Below are 19,336 nucleotides of genomic sequence, written 5' to 3' on the forward strand. Positions count from 1 at the left end.
CGTCCAAGCATTGCTGGACAGCTAACATTCATACTTTATTAAAATGACTATGCAGTTAGTTCCTGCTGAGGCATGTAAGCATTTTGTTCATAACGTGAGCAGCAGGTGCAAAACAATCATTAAATCAACAAGCATGAGATGGCAGATGGCAGCACATAGAATCAAAAGGTTATGTGTGAAATCTTACTTTATTAACGCTATATTGAACGTTACAATTGCAAACCGTATAGTAACTTGAGTTATTTAGGCCTACTATAGCCTATTGCACAATGCACATACATATGAATGTGCATTTTTTTCTTGTCATTCTAAATTGCATCACCTTGTTTCGATTTATTGTTTTAATCTTGTTTTGATTTATATTTCAATTCAAATAGGCTACATGTCACTCTTGTGTTACAATGAGCTGAAAGTCCACTGTAATGCATTGACCCTGTTTTTATATCACCCTTGAGCAAGCAAAACTGCTGTCTGATCCACTGAGTCTGACCCCACAGACTGTGATTGGATTAACATTTGACGCTAGGCCAACCAGAGGCAGAGAGAGGCGGGTCATCAGAATATCGCGACCCGGAAGGCCAAGTCTAGTGGTGCGGATAGCTAATTCTTCCGATGGCGCAGCCATTCGTTCCTAAGATGCAGATATAATGATTTCTTAGCTTCAGATAACAAAACAACAACAAACAAATAGTACTTGTATATACACTTTTACAATATGACGGTATTTTTAGATAAACTCCATCTTATGTACGCCGTATTATTTATGTTGTATTTTTCTGATAGCTTGAGTTTTTCGTCGGTGATAGCACATTCACAAGGTAAGACAGACTGACAGCCGCTTGCTAGCTAGTCTCGCTTGCTGTACCAGCGCAGGAAGGATCATTGCGAATACAACACTGGATGGCTAATGTTACCCCGTCATTTCAGTTACTGCCAGTACCAAATTTCCAAGCTGGCAATGCAAAGGGAACTGTTGGCTGGTGTTTGTCATGGCTGTCGACGTCAGTTATTAAGGAACTCCCACGGGGAGAATAATTTTTCAGAGCCTGATACATGTCTCCATTGCTTCCACAGAGAATGACGAACTACCAGAGTTCAAGCTGTCAGAGGATGTGGCCCTCGACTTGGAGAACAGCCCCAAGTTTGTGGAGACAGAAGACCTGGAGTCTATGCCAAAGAGGCAGTTCAAGACAGCTGAGATTGCAGATGCAGTGATGGGGACCGAAACTCCCATCGACCCGTCCGATATCGAGGCCCTCTTCCCCAAAAATGTGAAAGACTTCCAGTCGCCTGACTGGACGTCTTTCTTACCGCCTTGTGATCGTGATTGGTGTCCTTCACGTCCTAACTCAGAGTCATCAGAGCAGGTTGTCTACCAGAAGACTATTAATGGGAAGGGTGGGGAATTAACACTCACTCACCTTCACTGAAAAGCTGGTAAATGTTGGCTGTAGCTGGTAAATGTGACTTTACCACACCTTCTGACGGACAATCATCCATTGTCCTTTTTACTAAAATATAAATATCTGGTTAAGAATTTAAGTGGCTGGTGAATCCTTGAAACCACCAACCAACGTGGCAAGTGGATAAGAAAGATGACAAACAAGACAGTGTGATTAAAGGAAAGTCAAGTGCCACAGTTGCTGTAGATGTTTGTCGAGTGCTGACATTAAGTAATTGTAGGAAAATACAAATAGCTCCACTAGTTGAGAATGACCTGTATAGTTTTTTTTTTATTGGCGTAGGTTTTATAGTTTGATCAGATTTTCTATGTTGTGCTCACTAGACTCATTCATTCTGACCACTGATTCTGGACCCATGTAGAAGAAGCCTTCAGTGTAAATAGTTTATTACATTTAATGAATGCAAAGACTAGTGTTATGCACAGCAGCTGACACCCCCTTGGTTTCTGTTCCTAGGTGACTTTGGACATGGTGTATGTGACAACCGAGGAGCAGAACTCGACCGAGACTGCTAAGACGTACAAGGTGTCGTGTGATAAGAGGAACATCACAGGGATGGACAGCTTCACTGTGCAGGTCCTCAACGTTTCACAGGTATTCATGTAGTCTGGAGCCGTTATGTTTCGGGACCTGGGTGTGTGACCAATGCGCAATGGCAGGAACCAGAATCTGCGTGTGCGCCAGAAAAATCTTCTGTGTAGCTAACGTTAGTTAGAGGTGACTAAAAATGTACATGGTACATAAATGTTTTAAAACAAAGGTTGCTGCAATATGGCATTGCCACCACCGTTGCCATTCGTGGCGACTAGTTTCATTCGTGGCGACTAGTTAGCCTACACAACTCGAATCAAAGTTTCAACAGGGGAACGATAAAAATGTGGCACATATCCGGTTTACAATTCTGGTTCCGCTGAAGCTGGGCGGGGTCTATGCCAGAACCACGCCGAGAGGTGTAATTCAAGTGTAATGGGAACCAGGCTCTTCTCCTCGCGAAGAGCATGGTGACGCGAGGTTAGTATTCATGAAGGTTGCAGTATAGTACAGGAAGGCACTAACACTGGAGTTTGGTTCCTACTGGGGCCGACGGTTCTAAATAATGTACTCACAGTACTGCAAAGTGCTGCCTACTATACTGTATGTAAAAGCAGAGTTTACAAAGCGCTTTACAAAAGGGATGTAAACAAGGAATGGAACAAAAGATGTACTTGGGTGATGCTAATCTAGCTATCTATCTATATTATATCTATAAAAGGGGCAAGTGGGCAATCTCTGTCTGTTAAAATGTTTGTCCCACTGATGATGTCATAGTGATGTCATAAGAGCAAATTCATCTTATTATGACATCACTGATCAATCAGAATCAGAATCACTTTTATTGCCACAGTATGCAAGTTACATACGAGGAATTTGTCTTAGTGTCTGTATGCGGCGTAGCGGTCACATCAATATACAGAGATAAGAAGTAGGAAGATAACTAAAGACAATCACAAAGTTGCAAGTGCAATCAAATCGAGTAAATATATATTATATGTACATGAGTGGTGACGTGTTCTGTGGATGATAAATATGAATTTACGTTGGATTTACATGAGATTTACAGACTGAGTTAAATAGACGTTAAATAGGCAGTGGATTTACATCAATTTAAAGTCGGAGTTAAATAAGAGTTTACATTGAATGTACTGATGTGCACTGATGATGTCATAGGCACTGATGATGTCATAAGAGTATAATTATCTCATGACATCACTGATGATGTCATAGGCACTGATGCTGTAATAGGCATTGTGACATCATCAGTGATGCCATTGTGACATCATTGTGATGTCATCAGTGAGTGATGTCATCATGATGCAAAGTTGAGCAAATGTGCACTGCGCATGCCAATAGAGTAGGTGAGGCCACGCAGCAGCTGAGCTGCGAGCGAGGCCACGCAGCGGCCGGGCTGCGGATGTGAGCTGCAGGGCCAGCTCGGCGAGCTGCAGGGCGGGCGAGGCCAGGCAGCGACCAAGCTAGTAAGTCCGCACAGCAGGCGAGCCTAGGAATCGATGTCTAGTGATACAATACCTACCATTTGCATCAAGCTTAAAGGAGGGCTTTGCCGCTTTTCAACCAGCTTTCTATCATTACAATGTCAGTAGTATATCATGCAGATGAACAATGTCTACCTTCCCTCCATTTTTCCTGCACCGGGAGATCCCCGTTCGTCACATGCACGCATACATTTTCTTTTCTTCTTTTCTTTTTTTGCAAAAACAAATGTGTGGTTCAAAGCAGAACATCTGTTCAGGTCTGTCTCCAAATGACGAGGAGACGGAAGTGCCTGCGAATAAACTGGGAGCTCTTGGTGCAGGCTAGATGGAGGGAACTTAGACTTTGTTCATTTGCACGTACTACTAACATTATAATGATAAAGCTGGTTGAAAAACATCTAAGTCCTCCTTTAATCATTGTTGTTCCCATAGTTACAGTAATACAGTCCAGACCAGGACTATTAGCGCATTGCCTACTTTCCTTTAAAAAATCTGAACCAAGCCTTCAATCTGCATCCTTATTCCTCACTTCCTGCAGGACTTGATGGAGTTCCTGAATGCCAACAGCACTGAGTGTTCTGTGGTTTTGTTCTTCACCACCTGGTGTCAGTTCTCAGCCAGTCTGGCCCCGCACTTCAACGCCCTGCCCCGGGTCTTCCCCAGCATGCACTTCCTGGCGCTGGATGCCTCTCAGCACAGCAGGTAAGTGGTCGCTAATGTATTTGCAAATATCATACTTTTTAAAGAGATATGCAACCCCATTAAACCAGAGCGTTCGATCAGACTTCATCATGTCAGTTTTTCAAAAAAGGGCAGGGAGTTTTCAGGCTTTCGAATCCGCCAACTCCACATTTGGATAGGATGAGCTTTTGTGGGGCTGGCAAATTGACAGACAGGAGTCGGCTAATTAGCGTTGGCCGAAGTTTTGCAATGCATTCTAACCAGCCGAGAAACTGATGAACTGAACACCGGTGTAGCTTCAGTTTTGCACCCGGGAACACAACACTTTCGACCCATGACTATCCCTAACCTGTCCCTGGACACTAAACTCAACTCAACAAACAGACAAACATTTATTTAGATTTTTACAAACAAACACAACCTAGGCTATCTGACATACTCTAAAACTAAACCTAAGCCTAAACTACTAAATACTACAAAGAGATACTCAACACTTTTTCCACTTTTTCTGCTGAAAATCAATATATATTGGAAATTAGCTGTGTTCTTGATGAATCCAGGTCAAAGTCCTGACATTTACTGTAAAACCAATCTCTTACATACTAGAGATGCACAGATCGATCGGCACGTGACCGGAAATGGCCGATTTTCAGCTGATCGGCCGTGACCGGTGACCTGCGCCGGTCAGTCTACATAGCCGATTCTGTGTGCCGGTTGGCTCCCCCCCTTTTTCACATGATGTGCGCGCACCCCAAAGAGCACCGAGACAGGCAGCCACCACACCACACACGCCAGCATACCTTCCTCGTTGTGGAATTTTTTCACTGTCAGTGAAGAAGACAAAGCTCGTAGTTTGTCACACCTGCAAGTCGAAAATAAGCCGTGGAGACAGAGGTGCGGTCGAGTCCCGCTCGGCTGGAGTCCAGTCTAAGCGGCTCGCTTCACCTCACTGGCCCCTCTCTCTCTGCTCTCTCTCCCTGGGAAGCGGTGCTCCAGCAACCCGCCACCGCGCACAGCCGGCTTGGCGAGGTGAACGTGAGCATTGTGTCCAGTATGATAACCATTCCCCGACCTGCCTTCTCCATTCCACATCACCGCTGCTGCCTCAGCCTGTCAGTCATGTTGTAACGTGGATACAGGAGAGACTATTTGTTTCGTATTTGAAATAGAACGACGGACATAATAATAAAAATGCATCGGACTCAAGTGTGCAAGGTTTTCTGTGCGTGACGATCTTTTTTCGGATGGCAGATAAAAATAAAAATAAAACGCATACGAAATTTCGGACTGTGTGTAAACTCCGCCTGATATTCAGACTGAAGATCGTTACTGTAACTCATAAACTCTTTTCCCCTTTTACTCAAAAGGACTGGTCTGGAGCCAGGCTATAAACTCCTTGTCCATGGATCACATTTTGATGTTCTGTTGCACCTGTTTTCTTTTGGAAAAGTAAATGCATGATAGCTGTGGGATATAGGCTATTGGATTTTATTAAATTTTGTATTCATTATATTTGCACAAAAAAGCTCTGTCCAGTAACCTGGAACACTTTTATTTTCAGATGTGTTTGAGTGAGATGGTCCTACTTAATACAAATGATAAGAATTGTTATATGAATCTTAATTTTCAAACAAAGTTACAAAAATGTTTGTGTAAGCTGTCAATTATTGTTCTTAGAAAGAAAATCGGAATCGGCAAAAATCGGTATCGGCAAATCAGACTACCGGTATTCAAAAATCGGAGATCGGAACCGGCCAACAAAATTGCAATCGGTGCACCCCTATCACATACCTATGCAAACAGACGAACATTTTTTTTTTCTTTTTTTTACAAACAAACACAACCTAGGCTATCTGAAGTACTCTAAAACTAAACTTAAACTACTAAATACTACAATTTACACTATGCACTCTTGAGATGCGCGGATGAGCTTTTATGCCATCCTAATCCGCGTGTATGCATGAAACACAAATTATTTCATACTATTTATAGATCCGTGCCCGCAGTGCACCCGACATTTCACAACGCTATAAAAGGAGCGAACCTTCGATTTCTGCTGCCGTTGGTGTGATCGCTGCAGTCCAAGACTCCAAATAAACTTCCATACTGTATTATGTCCAGTCCACCACTTGCCCTCATGTAGTTTACTCGGCTAACGCTATAGCTTTAAGTTTAGTTTACTGGATTGCCTCATTGTATGGGGAAATACGAACGCGTCTTCTCTTCAAACCCGTCTTCAGCGGAGACGTGTTTGAAGGGTGACATCATTGGGTGACATCATTGACCATATATGGACCAAAAGTGGAGCCTAGCGACCTAGCACATGGCTATTGTTTTGTTTACTGCCGTGGGTCCTTTGGGGGATCTACAATAGGCGAGTAAGAATGTGCCTGACGAAAAATGTAGCTTAAAATACGTTCATAGACTAGAGAATGTAATTAATATTATTTTTCCTCATTAATGATACATCGTTTCAACCGCCCGCAACCCATCCGCTATTAACTCATTGAGTGCCAGCCACTTTTGGAGAACGGACGCTCCCAGTGCCAGAGTTTCAGAGCGTTCTCAGTGATTTCTCGAGGCCCACAGAATATTGTGTGATATTACTATGTAAACACCGAACACGCACAAAGAACGATGAGACTCTATTGTATCAGCAGCAAAAAAAAGTTTATTGATATCATTTTCCGTTCTTTAGTTATCAGCCGGAGAAGATAGGTCAAAAACAGCAAAAACAGGCGTTTCCATCTAGAAGCTCAGATAATGAGCCTTTTGTGAAATGAAGCATTTCAAGCAAATCACTGACTCTGAAGCTAATATTTTCTGACCTGAAACATCTGAACAGTAATTTCCTTCAATAAACAGCACCCCCACCCCCCTCTACTGCAAACTCCTCCTCCGTGGGTGTGTCTCTGGTGGCTCTGCTCGCTCTGCTGCTTGTCAGGCGAGTCTCTGCTGCTTGCGGATCCACGTTCGGATGGCGGCCGCTCGTCGGGGGAGTCTGGATCGGGCTCGCTCGTTTCTGGGGTTTCGGTTGTGAGCTGGGATGAAGCTGCATCCGATTCTGGGCTTTCTGCTGCGCGTTTCAAAGTGTGCTGCACCCAGTCTATTTTCGGAGGCCCCCACCGTTGTGCGCCGGCTCCCAGCGCGACAGCGAAAAGCCAAACCATTCTCATGAAAATGGTTTCATCACGGCTTTTTCTGCTGTTTTTACTCAACTTTCTCTAATCTGGAGAGCACTGTCGCCACCTAATGGGTCGGTAAAATAGGTTATACACATTCAACATGCCCCAAAATTTTACAGGAGATGTATTAGGCCAGTGGTTCCCAACCTTTTCCAACTCAGGGCCCACTTTTATGTCTCAAAAATGTTCGCGGCCCACCTCCGACCCCATAAATACAAAGGCCATATAATGCGTTCTCAGAGCACTTTTTTATTGAAAATTGAACATAAAGGACTGAACTGAATACAGGAGAAACATGTTGGAAGCTCCACAGTCACTAACACAGCACCTGTAACATGTTGCAACACCTTCAGTATTACAGTTTTCAAGGAGCTGTCCACACACACACACACATACACACACACACGCACACACACACACACACAGACACACACACACACACACACACACACACACACACACACACACACACACACACACACACACCAACAGGGCTCCAAACTCGTTTTTTTCCAGGTAGCACTAGTGCTACCTACTGTTTCATTAGGTAGCACAAAAATAAATTAGGTAGCACCATATTTTTTTACCGTGTGACAATTAACACATAACCTTTTCATGCCATGATGCCGATGATACATTTATATTCCAAATACCGTAGTATTGCCGTGATCTGATGTAAAAATTGACTATGACTCAAACTTGACATTTATCAAATGTTTTAATCGATTGATTAAACACTGCATGAGCAGTTGACACAAGGTCTTCTTATATGAATAATAAAATCAAACCATAAAATAACATACATCATGTAATGACATGAGGAACTAGTGCTGGAGATGGCGGAGGAGATGAGGAGGTAGAGAGAAACAGACAAGTCGATTCTGAGTGTTTCCACAGCACAGACAGCATCCTCAACTTATCCAACAGTGCAACAGCCAACTTAAAGTGACACTCCACCTGACCACAGCAGCATTAACACATTCAGTTCAAATAAGCTCCAGTCAATAAAACTGCACAACTTACAATAAACATAAACAGCAGCATACATTTACTCACTGTGTTTTGGATCACATTCAACATGTGTTCTATGGCAGCATGTCAGCACCAAAACAGACAATCTAGAGCTTACAGCTAACTGTGAGCCTGTAGATTGCCTGTGATGCTGCCATTTCTATGAGATCCAAAGACTGGAATCAGTCCTGGCCTGCATGGACACTGGCCAACTCTTAAAGTTAGGCCTCCTGGGGGCCTTTCCCTTGGAGAACCACACCTTAACATCCTGCCTGGCATCATAGTCCTCCAGTGCTGGACCCTCAACACTAATACGTAGAGATGCTCCGATCAGCTTTTTTGAGGCCGATCACCGATCACCGATCACTGGAAGCAGTATCTGCCGATCCCGATATGGCCGATCACCGATCACCGCGTCAAATCCATCAATTCAAGCCTTCTATTTATTGTGTCGCATTATTCATATATTTAATTATTCTTAACAACATCGACATTGTATATTAAGTATTAAAATTAGGAGATGAGAAAGTATCATGAGTTGGCAACCGTTTTATTATTATTTATTACAGAGTAGACTGTATACTGTAACTTTCCTGTGGAAAAATAAATAGTCTTATAAAACAAAAAATATAATACTATGTACACAACATGTGCACCAACACAGCTTGGAACATGTCTGTGAAAGCTGCAGCGATAGCCTCCGCGGTGTGTGACCCAGAAAACTCTTGTGAGTGAAGTACAACTTTGTTCAGGTCGAACTTTTCATCAATAAACTGCGCAGTTAGGCTCAGCATGGACATAGGACAGACACTCGAACTCCAAATGTCAGTCGTGAAGCTGATTGACGTGGTGTTGTCTTTCATAAGGCTCTCGATGTGCTTGTAAACAATTTGGTATAATTCCGCAAACGTCAGTTAAATATTTACGTCCTGGCAGCGTGTAACGTGGATCCAAGCAGGATATGAGGCGTTTGAACCCGAGGTCTTCCACAACAGACAGCGGCTGCTGATCAAGACATATGAATTCCATTAGCTTTGCATTTATTTCTTTTCGTTTCTTGCTGTCGTTGCTGACTGTTATTTCCATCAGTCTTTGTGTTGCTGACTTCGCCTCTGGTGAAATAAAGTCGTGGCGGTGGTTTCAATTGTTTTCAGAGTGAAAAAAGTCCGCTGCTCAGCAAGCTCCTGTAGTTAGTTGAGCTGCAGCGCTCCGCTAGGCCGCAGGGTGTTTGGTGAAGCCGCGGTCTTGCCTGGTGAGAGGCCGCGGGGTACAGGGCAGGCTTCACTCTGTTGCGCCTCTTCCCTCCGTGCGCAGCGCAGCGCATGCCTGAGTTTGACTAACTACAAAGTGATATCCATTCTCCTGGCGGATTGTCACATTCGCCCATGCGGTATCTCCTTTGAGCACACAATGCAAACGGCAACAAGTTGTAAAATTGCCAGACAGGCGACGCCATGTTAGCTGCTCTGCTGTTTGTTCTCGCCCAAGCTGCTTTCGCTATAGAGAGAGTGCAACTTCCAAACACTTTTTCGCCACTACCCGGTGTGTGTATTGTGAGTGAGTGACGTAACCGCTGTCTTGCAGCACAGAGGCACGCGCAGGCAGACGGGGAGCAGAGGGGACAGAAAGATGCGATCTGAAGCAGGCGATTGGTTGGGGGGGGAAAAAATATTATCCTCTCTCATTCTCCCAAGTCGCACGAGTGCGACCTGATTGCAAATTAACTCGCACATTTTGAAATTAGGTGGCACATGCGACCTAATAGGTCGCACTTTGGAGCCCTGCACACCAATCATTCAAGGAGCTGTCCATCAGCACCACACAGATGTCAGAAATGACAAGCAAGGGGCTGTCTGTAACAGGCTAATTAACAAATGATTAATAAATAACGGTATCCTTCAACAATGGAAAAATGCATTCTCATAACAATTTGACATCCAATATCAGATCCAAACAAAATCCAAATATCAGAAGAAAGCCCATTAAATCGATAGGGTTACAAATAATCACAAACCCAATATAAAGATGATGTAAAGATGAAACTTCAATTCAAGCAAAAGCAATAACATCAAAGAAACAAAAATCATACTTTTTCAAGTATGATTTTTCAAAATCTTTCAAAAAAAAATTGATTTTTTTTTTTTTTTTTTTCTTTTTCAAAAATCATACTTTTTTGGAAATGATTTGGCGGCCCACTTGCAATACCTTCGCGGCCCACCAGGGGGCCGCGGACCACAGGTTGGGAATCACTGTATTAGGCATTGATCCACGTCCCACCGTCAAAAAACGCAATTGACGACAATCGTCGTCATTGGCACTCTACGTTAGTATTCAAATTGACGACGATTGTCGTCATTGGCACTCAATGAGTTAATCAGAATGTTTATTTTTATGGCGGGGCGGGATATCCGCGGTCAGTGCGGTTATAACTGCGGCCCGCGCATCTCTAATGCACTCTAATCAGAACACTCCACAAATCTCTCTCTCTCTCTATTCAACAATTATCCACACTCCATAGGCCCAGCCTGGTGTGCAGGCACTTTTATAAACTTTGGCTGGGAGGGGCCTAGGCACGAGAGATGGGCGGGCTGGGTTTGGTGACGTCACTGATCAAGCTACGTCACTGATCAAGAGCTCTGCCAATAGAACGAGAGGGAAATGTGAGTCTACTTTTTGCCTTTTTGGATTGTATGGTACTGCATAAGTATGTGAGAAGAGATGAGGAATTACTCAGTTTTACAGTAAATGTCAGGACTTTGACCTGGATTCATCAAGAACACAGCTAATTTCCAATATATATTGATTTTCAGCAGAGAAAAGTGGAAAAAGTGTTGAGTATCTCTTAACAAAACTGCTAAAATGTCAATAAACCCCAATGTATATTGCACAAGGAAAGAGCTGATACCTAAATTGCATTGTCATCCACTAGGGCTGGTTGATATGACCAATATCAATACGATTATTTCAAATTATAAAACGGCTCTCTCAAATCAAGCAATCTGATTGGCTCACAGCTGTGGTATATTTAGCATATACAACCACAGCAAATATACCACAGTTAGAGCACTCACTGTGTGTACTTTGGGCCGTTAATGGAGAGTTGATAGGAAGGTGAGCTGTTTGGACCTGAACCAGAGAGGCTTTGTCGCTTTGGATAAAAGCATCTGCCAAATGACGTAATGTAATATATGTAATTCTCAGGTCCAAACAGTGATTTAACACATTTAAATCAGAGTCGTTTAGTATACTTTCATATTGATAACTATTTTATAAAAGCAATAGATCACTTCAGACTGTGATATATGCTCATTATACCACACCTAAGGGTGTTTTCGAAGCACGACACCTAAGGGTCGTGCCACCTGTCGTGATCTATTGCTTAAATGTTATCTTGATTATGATTAATGAATGATTATTTATTTTATACGCTTTTTTAACACTACCCTCATAGTTCTCTGACAAGGTCTCTATTGGTGTTTTTGCTCGTGTTACGGTTCGATCCCTCCAGATTATGTGTGGTAGATATTATTGTTATTTTTCTTTCATTCCTTTCTCTTTGGACTGTCATGGACGGGTGTGAGTTGTGTGTTAGCGGGGAAGTGATGTCATATCCAAGTGGATATAATTTGCCCCAGAAACAGTATTTGGGAGTTCACGCTCCTGTCAGAGGACTTGGCTGAAGAGGAGACGGAGGTGCACTTTCCGTGCCCCGTCATTTTACACTATCGGCACAACCGGCTTGAGCTGGCCGGGTGCAGCCGACTCATTGCCTGAGCCAGAGAACACATCAGCGAGCTAGGTGAGCTATCAGCTTCTCACTCTCTCTCCCATGGCAGTCTGGTTTATTCTTTTTTTACGACATCGGATCATATGCCAGCTAACCTCTAGGCACGAGAGAATACGAGCTTGAAGATGAATATTGATATTAGCTGGGCGTCGACCCGGGACACTCGTGTCATCCTCGTGACATAGTATTTTTTAAGGGAGCAGTTCATGATTACACGCATTGGGGAAAGCATTAACCAAATCATCAATAATCCTGTAATAAGAATGGGAAGTGTCTGTCTGTCTGTCTGTGTGAGTGAGTGAGCAGAATTGTGTTCGGCCACAGCTATGCCATTTTACGTGCGCTCACGCTGAATCTTTCAGCAAGTGTAAAGAGCACCCCTGTGGGTGACCTAAATGGAGCCGGATTTCTTTAATTTGGTAATTAGGGTCAACTAAATGGGCAAAAATGCCTAATTAGTGGCCAAAATGACTCAAGACTGGTTCAGCACCATGGAGAGCTCCAAAGTGGAGGAGCCTACAGGTGCTCCACAGTGGAGTAAGCCACAGCTGAGCTGAGTTGTAATCACCAGGGGACGAGGACTATGAAAACCCTCTGGGAAGAGAGAGAGAGAGAGAGCATGCCAACTCTGTGAGCGTCGCAAGGCCCTAACTAATGGCCAGTCACACAGGGATGGGTATTTCGCTAGTTAATTGAATTGACATGAGCAAGATTAAAGGTATTCTATGGGACTTTTCATTAAAAACACTATATAGACTTATACAAAAGTTTTCCATCAAAACCATCACTTCTGACTAGGGGTGTCACGATACACTCAGTTCACGATACGATACGTATCACGATACTGGGTTCACGATAACGATACGATACGATACGATTTTAACAATATTTTTTTAAACTTGAATAATGATAATATATGACTGGAAAAGTAGTATTTTATTTGAAATGCACAAATACAAAACATGCTGTTGTGGGAAATTGTTATTACAATAACAACTAGAAAAAACATGAGATTGGAGATAAGGCTTATCTTGAAATAGAATTAGTTACACCGTCACTTAGATTTACTTTGAACTAAAAGGTTTCTCAGCAGTATAAATTCTCATTATGCATCTTCAGTTTTTCTTCAAACTCAAACAACAAGACTTTTCTTAATCTATTTTTTATGCATCTTCAGTTTTTCCTGTCAAGTAAACAGTTTTGCCAGAAACTCAATTGAATGGTTTCTCTCCTGTATAACTTCTCATGTGTCTCTTCAGAGACTTGTTCAACTGAACTACTTTCCACACATTGAACTTCAACAAACAAAGACGTTTCTTAACACATTCACTGCCAACAACGTATGAACACGTTTTCAGAATCCAGCTGTTCCCTGCCAACAACGTGTTTACACGTTTTTGGCATCGATTTTTTTTTTTTGACGGTGGGTTGTGCATCTAAGCCTTTTACATCTCTTATATAATTATTGGAGCCACCGAACGTTTACAACCCATTCCACCGACCCACTAAGTGGCAACAGTGCTCTCCTGGCTAGAGAAAGGAAAGCATTTTTTTAACTTGTCACCCCATTCTCAGCCCAGCCATTCTCCTTTTCGCGCTGATTGCTGGCGATGCGGGATTGCAAATTTACATAATAGATTCAGCCGATCTACTATGATCGGGTGATAGATTACAGGTGGAGGAACACACTTTGAAACACGCAGCATAAATATGACCAGAATCGCAAAAGCTTCTCTCAACCAAAACTCCAAACGAGCGAATCCATCCTGACTTCCTCAAACAGCGGCCGTGCAGACATGCAGGCACAGGAGAGCAGCAAAGCACTGACTGGTGACAAGCTTGTCCGCCCACGGAGGGAGGAGTTGAAGCAACTCGAGAGGGAGGGAGAGAGAGAGAGAGAGAGAGAGAGAGAGGGAGGGAGAGCGAGAGGGAGGGAGAGAGAGAGAGAGAGCGAGAGGGGGAGGGAGAGAGAGAGAGAGAGAGCCAAAAATGAATGGTTAAAGTGACTGTTCCATCCAATTTCACAAAAAGCCGTTTATCTCTGAATATTCTTTCTCACGCTAAAACCATGCTGTATTCAACTGCTAATGCTTACATAACTACTAACTCTACAAACTAACTCTTTTAGACAGAGAAAGTACACATTCTATTAGTACTTTTGAGATATTGTATGTTCACAAACTCCAAGCTGAAACGAATCCTCGGCTCTTATAAAATGAGCCATAATCCTCAAAAAACGGCTTGGCAGAAGCTACCTACAGCAAAAAAAACGTCTGGCAGTCAATGTGTTAATTCTTAGTCTATTTTTTGATTTTTGATTTTTTTTTTTTTTTTTTTTTTTTTTTTTCGATATGAGATTTAATCTCAACGATACATATCGTGACGTTTTACTATCGCGAAATTTCGTGGGACGATATATTGTGACACCCCTACTTCTGACCCATACAATAGTGTGGCAGTGTGTTTATGTGGAGAGACGTTGCACCCTGCCTGCTTTTCGTGCTTTTCCATTTGTTTTGCTGTCTCGGGACGTTTCTAGGCGGCAAAATGTGCAAAGCCCCATGTGGGGGCATGTAGCGCCCAGCCAATAACATTGCTCAGTGCTCACAGTGCAACAGCCCAGCCAATAGCACCGCTAAGATGTTCTGAGAGCAGATCAGCAGAGTCCGTGGACTAAACAAAGAAATGAGCTTCTTCCCATTGCATTTTGCGAGCTGTTTGGAGCTCATACCTCGATGGTCCAAATTGGAGGTATGTGTGTGCTTATTTGTGCTTTTATAACATAACCGCTGTGAAACTATCAATAAAACCTTTAAGCCCCTAGCAACAGTGGGATATCCAGACATCAATCAGATCTAATGGCCTTTTCAACATTACTAGCTCGCCGGCTTATTCTTTTTAGCTGGAAATCGCCCACACCTCCATCACACTCACGCTGGATTCGTGAGGTAATGTCATTTCTTAAGCTAGAAAAAGTCAGATGCACAGTCCAGGGTTCTCTGGAAAAGTTTGAAATGACTTGGCACCCCTTCTTAGATTATTACCATAAGGAATTTGACGCAAGAACTTTAGATTAGTAGCCCCTAACAGCTCTACCCTACCCTCTTCCCACCCCCCTCTTGTCCTTTCCTTGTCTTTTTTTTTGTTTTTGTTTTTTTTTGTTTGTTTGTTTGTTTTTTACACTTGGTTTTCATTGCATCACAATTATTCAGGAGATTGTATACATGTATGACATCATGCAACCTTGCACCTATTCTGTATTGTCTGTCTTCCACGGGGTTTGTTTTTTCTTGTTTGTATTGTTTAAAAACGAATAAAAACAATTTGAAATAATAAAACCTTTAAATCCCTGCATTTCAACAGTTTTGCTCTGCTCGGTCCCTCCATTTACTGTCAGGCTCGCTCGACCACAATAACACAGAACACAGCAAAACAATGACAAAGAATGAAAATACACACAGGGGGGGGCAGCGTCTCTTCACATAAACACACCACACAATTCTAATGGGTGAGAAGTGATGATTTAGAGGGGCTAGTTGCATAGTATACCTTTAAGTCATTTAGAGGTTCTAAATATCGGGTTTAATACATTTTCGGTGTATTGCCCAGCCCTAACAATCACCCACACTATGATGTCATCAGTTAATCTTGTATTGTGTCTGTCTCTGTGTTCCACCAGTCTCTCCACAAGGTTTGTATTGTGTCTGTCTCTGTGTTCCACCAGTCTCTCCACAAGGTTTGGGACTGTGGCGGTGCCCAACATCCTGCTGTTCCAGGGGGTGAAGCCCATGGCCCGCTTCAACCACACGGACAGGACGCTGGACACACTCACCTCTTTCATAGTTAATCAGACAGGTAGAGAAACAGTAGAGACAAGCAGTGTTTATGTTTGGTTCTGCAAGGAAACAATCGAAAAACTATTCTGAAAATGGTCAAGATGGCCAGGAGTCTTTTTTTTTTTTTTTTTTTTTTTTTAACCAGATCAGACCCATTGAGAGACAAGATCTCTTTTACAAGGGTGACCTGGCCAAGAGACAGCAACATCATCAGCAAATACATACAATTACAAGTCAAAACAAACAAACATAATAGGCTAAGAATACCATCTACTCAAACAGGAGAACAATAAAAACAAATTCAAATCTAAAAAGTGCTAAAACATCAGTGCGGAAAGTACTAAAAGACACAACTGAAAGTAACAAACTATGCGTCATGGCAGGAGCAGCCAGTGGTGAGTATTTCAGATTGTTTTTGTTTAAAACTCGATAAAGAGATGAGATAGGCCAATTTAAGATGGGCCTGAAGGTCGTTCCACGACCAGGGGCCAAAATAGAACAAACTTCTTCCACCAGCCTCAGTCCTAGCACGTGGCACTTTAAAACGGACCTTGCCTGTGTTCAAGTCCAGCTTTCTCTGGACAGAGCGCTCGCTCACTGCTGTTCAGGAGAAAGTTTTGTACTTTGGTCTTTGGATTTGTCACTTCCTGTGCATGGGGAAGATTTTCTATCGATGACCATACAGACACCAAAATAATGATCATTTCAGCAAATGGCAAATGTACAGCATTTCAATTAGGGGGAATGGGAAGCTCTTCTTTGTTGCAGCCCCATGCTTTGATATTTTGTGTGATAAGATGGGTGTATTTTGACATGAAAATCATGCACCATTCATACAGTAGATGCAACTCAAAGTGCTTTACATACAAGAAATGGATTAAAACGATACAAGCAAAACTTAAAAAAACAAAAGCGGAATATAAGCAAAAGCAGAAACTATAATAGCATTTGAAAGAAAGAAATTAGACTCATATTCCAGTATTCACCTTATGTAGAAGAGACAGTCTGCCTTGAGAGACTAACAGGAAGTGTAAAGACAATTGGATGTTCTGATTGTCTCTACACTTCCTGTGACTCATAAACCTAGTCGGACTCATGTGTGAGTCCGACCAGGTTTGACCAGGTGAGTCAGACTAGTTTGAGCAGATAAAACAGTCTGCGTTTTGAACACGAAGTCGTGACACAATGGGTCAAGTGGGCAGGGCTACATAAGGTGATATTCACCTTACTGTATGTAGCCCCGCCCACTAACCTACCTACACAGTGACAATCCACTAAACTGCCCTTTAAACTTATTCAAATCTCAACTATGTATTCCAACACTTCATGACAGACTGTGTGTGTGTGTGTGTGTGTGTGTGTGTGTGTGTGTGTGTGTGTGTGTGTGTGTGTGTGTGTGTGTGTGTGTGTGTGTGTGTGTGTGTGTGTGTGTGTGTGCGCGCACTGCAGGGTTTGAAGCAAGCGCGGACAGACAGGTGACGGAGGCGGACCGCATGGGTCCACTGCCCGGCGTCCCGGTGAGGAGCATGGACTGGCTGCTGGTCTTCTCTGTCCTCTTCCTCAGCGGCTTCACGCTGTACGCCATCCTGCGCACCGACAGCATCCGCTGGCTCATCCCCGGACACGAGCACGAGCACCAGGACTGAAAACACACTCAAACTCATCTGGATGTATATAATTATTTGATAAATGATTTTGTTTGTTATTGAAACTAACTGCTGTTTATTTGTTAATGTTTCAAGTGTTTGATGATTAAAATACATAATGTGAGGATAACATGCTGTCTTTGTGAATTGCTATTTATTTTTATGACTTGTAGTCAATATAAAGGAGTCTGTAAAGAATTAAATTAGTACATTAAACTGTGGGCAGGAGGATGGCTTGTGTCAGAATTCTGAGGGTTTTTTCTTTTTCAGAATTATGACATTAAACTCAGAATTCTTAACTTTATTTTCAGAATTCTGACTTCATTCTCAGAATCCTGATTTAAAGTTATAATCTCAAAGATTTTCATCTAAATTAAAAAATAAAATAAAAGTCACTATCTGATAGTGAGTTAAGACAATGGTGATTGAGGCTATGGCCCGCTCCTAAAACCAGTATAAATCCAAGCTATTATTTATTATTATTAGACTAGTCCCCTAGTTGTAGAAAAACACTGGTAGAAATACAGTAACTAAATAGATAGATAGTCCGTGTTGGTGTGTAAGCACTTCCCTTGTGCCCTGACATGTCTGTGCATGTTGCTTCCCTTTGTCTATAGCAGATAGCCTATATTGTTATGTGAAAACCTTGTGACTCCAATTTTGGGGTTTCTGTGTTTGAATTTAAGTCTTAGGGCTACACACCTGACGAATCTGCAAGCTCATGTCATGTTTAATTTGCTCTGGCATTTGTGGATTGGTCTGGTGATGTCAGGCTGCTATGGTTTGAGAAAATTACACTAACTCTTTCAAAAAAGTTGGCATTTTGGAGATAAGAGGTTTCCACTCGAGAATAAAGCCTATAATATCTCATGAGGGTCTTATGAAAGAAAACACTTGTTTCAAGGAAAATGTCTTCCTTTCAAATTTATTACAGAACGTTTGAACATTCCACAACAACCATGCAAGAATCAAATGGGAATATACAAAGCTGTAGCCTATAGGCCTAACCGATTACACTGTAGTAATAACTGGGCTACACATCTCCCTAGAAACACTTAAAACATGAGGTAATATCTTTAAAATCATCATTTACAACTGCAGAACTGTATGGTGAGCATTGTGGAATAGGGTGAGAAAAAATTGTTTTTCACAAAGGACAAGTGAAAAATAGGAAATAAACTGAATTCCCGTACCTTGCATGTGCATTGATTTGACTATAGGCTTCTATTATCACACCAAAATGCATGTGAATAAGTCCACCATTTGGGATAGATGATATTTGATCATTATCACTTCAGTATCAGTTTTTACCATTCCTTAAGGTACAAATTTCATTTTTGTTTCTCTGGGCCAGACAGAAATCACAAACCACAACTGGTGGGTTAAGATCCCAAACCTCTGTGCAAATGTCAGTACCTTTCACTGAGTATAGGCTAAACAAACTGACAAAGACAGAAACCTTTGAAGTTCTTGGTGTTACATTTAACATAACATAGCCTCTTCAAAGTAAGAAACCACGGCTATGGATCATCTGGGTGTTTGTGTGTAGAGCGAACATGCTACCACCAGTCACTATTTGCTGTTATCATTGCAAGGTTTTGATTTTCACCATTCAGAACAGTCTATTGCCTGCCAAATATCTTAAAGTCAAAACCGTGACGGTCTACTAAAAATACCAAATAGATGTTTACAAT

General features: G+C 42.3%; 1 protein-coding gene across 1 annotated transcript; it reads left to right on the forward strand.

The window, feature by feature from the left end:
- Positions 1-629: 629 nt before the first annotated feature.
- On the forward strand, positions 630-17,734 carry txndc15 (thioredoxin domain containing 15). Its single transcript, XM_083644362.1, has 6 exons — positions 630-818; positions 1,075-1,367; positions 1,920-2,057; positions 4,035-4,198; positions 15,885-16,015; positions 17,446-17,734. Exons 1-6 carry the CDS (start codon positions 716-718, stop codon positions 17,640-17,642), a joined length of 1,026 nt encoding a protein of 341 aa, XP_083500488.1. The 5' UTR covers positions 630-715; the 3' UTR covers positions 17,643-17,734.
- The last annotated feature ends 1,602 nt before the right edge of the window (positions 17,735-19,336 follow it).

Source organism: Poromitra crassiceps, assembly GCF_964638095.1.
Source record: "Poromitra crassiceps genome assembly, chromosome: 1".
NCBI lineage: Eukaryota > Metazoa > Chordata > Actinopteri > Beryciformes > Melamphaidae > Poromitra > Poromitra crassiceps.

Coding starts and splice junctions, on each gene's coding strand:
- txndc15 (XM_083644362.1), top strand. CDS start 716: ATGACGGTATTTTTAGATAAACTCCATCTTATGTACGCCGTATTATTT. Junction 819..1,074: donor GGTGATAGCACATTCACAAG/GTAAGACAGACT, acceptor TTGCTTCCACAG/AGAATGACGAACTACCAGAG. Junction 2,058..4,034: donor AGGTCCTCAACGTTTCACAG/GTATTCATGTAG, acceptor CACTTCCTGCAG/GACTTGATGGAGTTCCTGAA.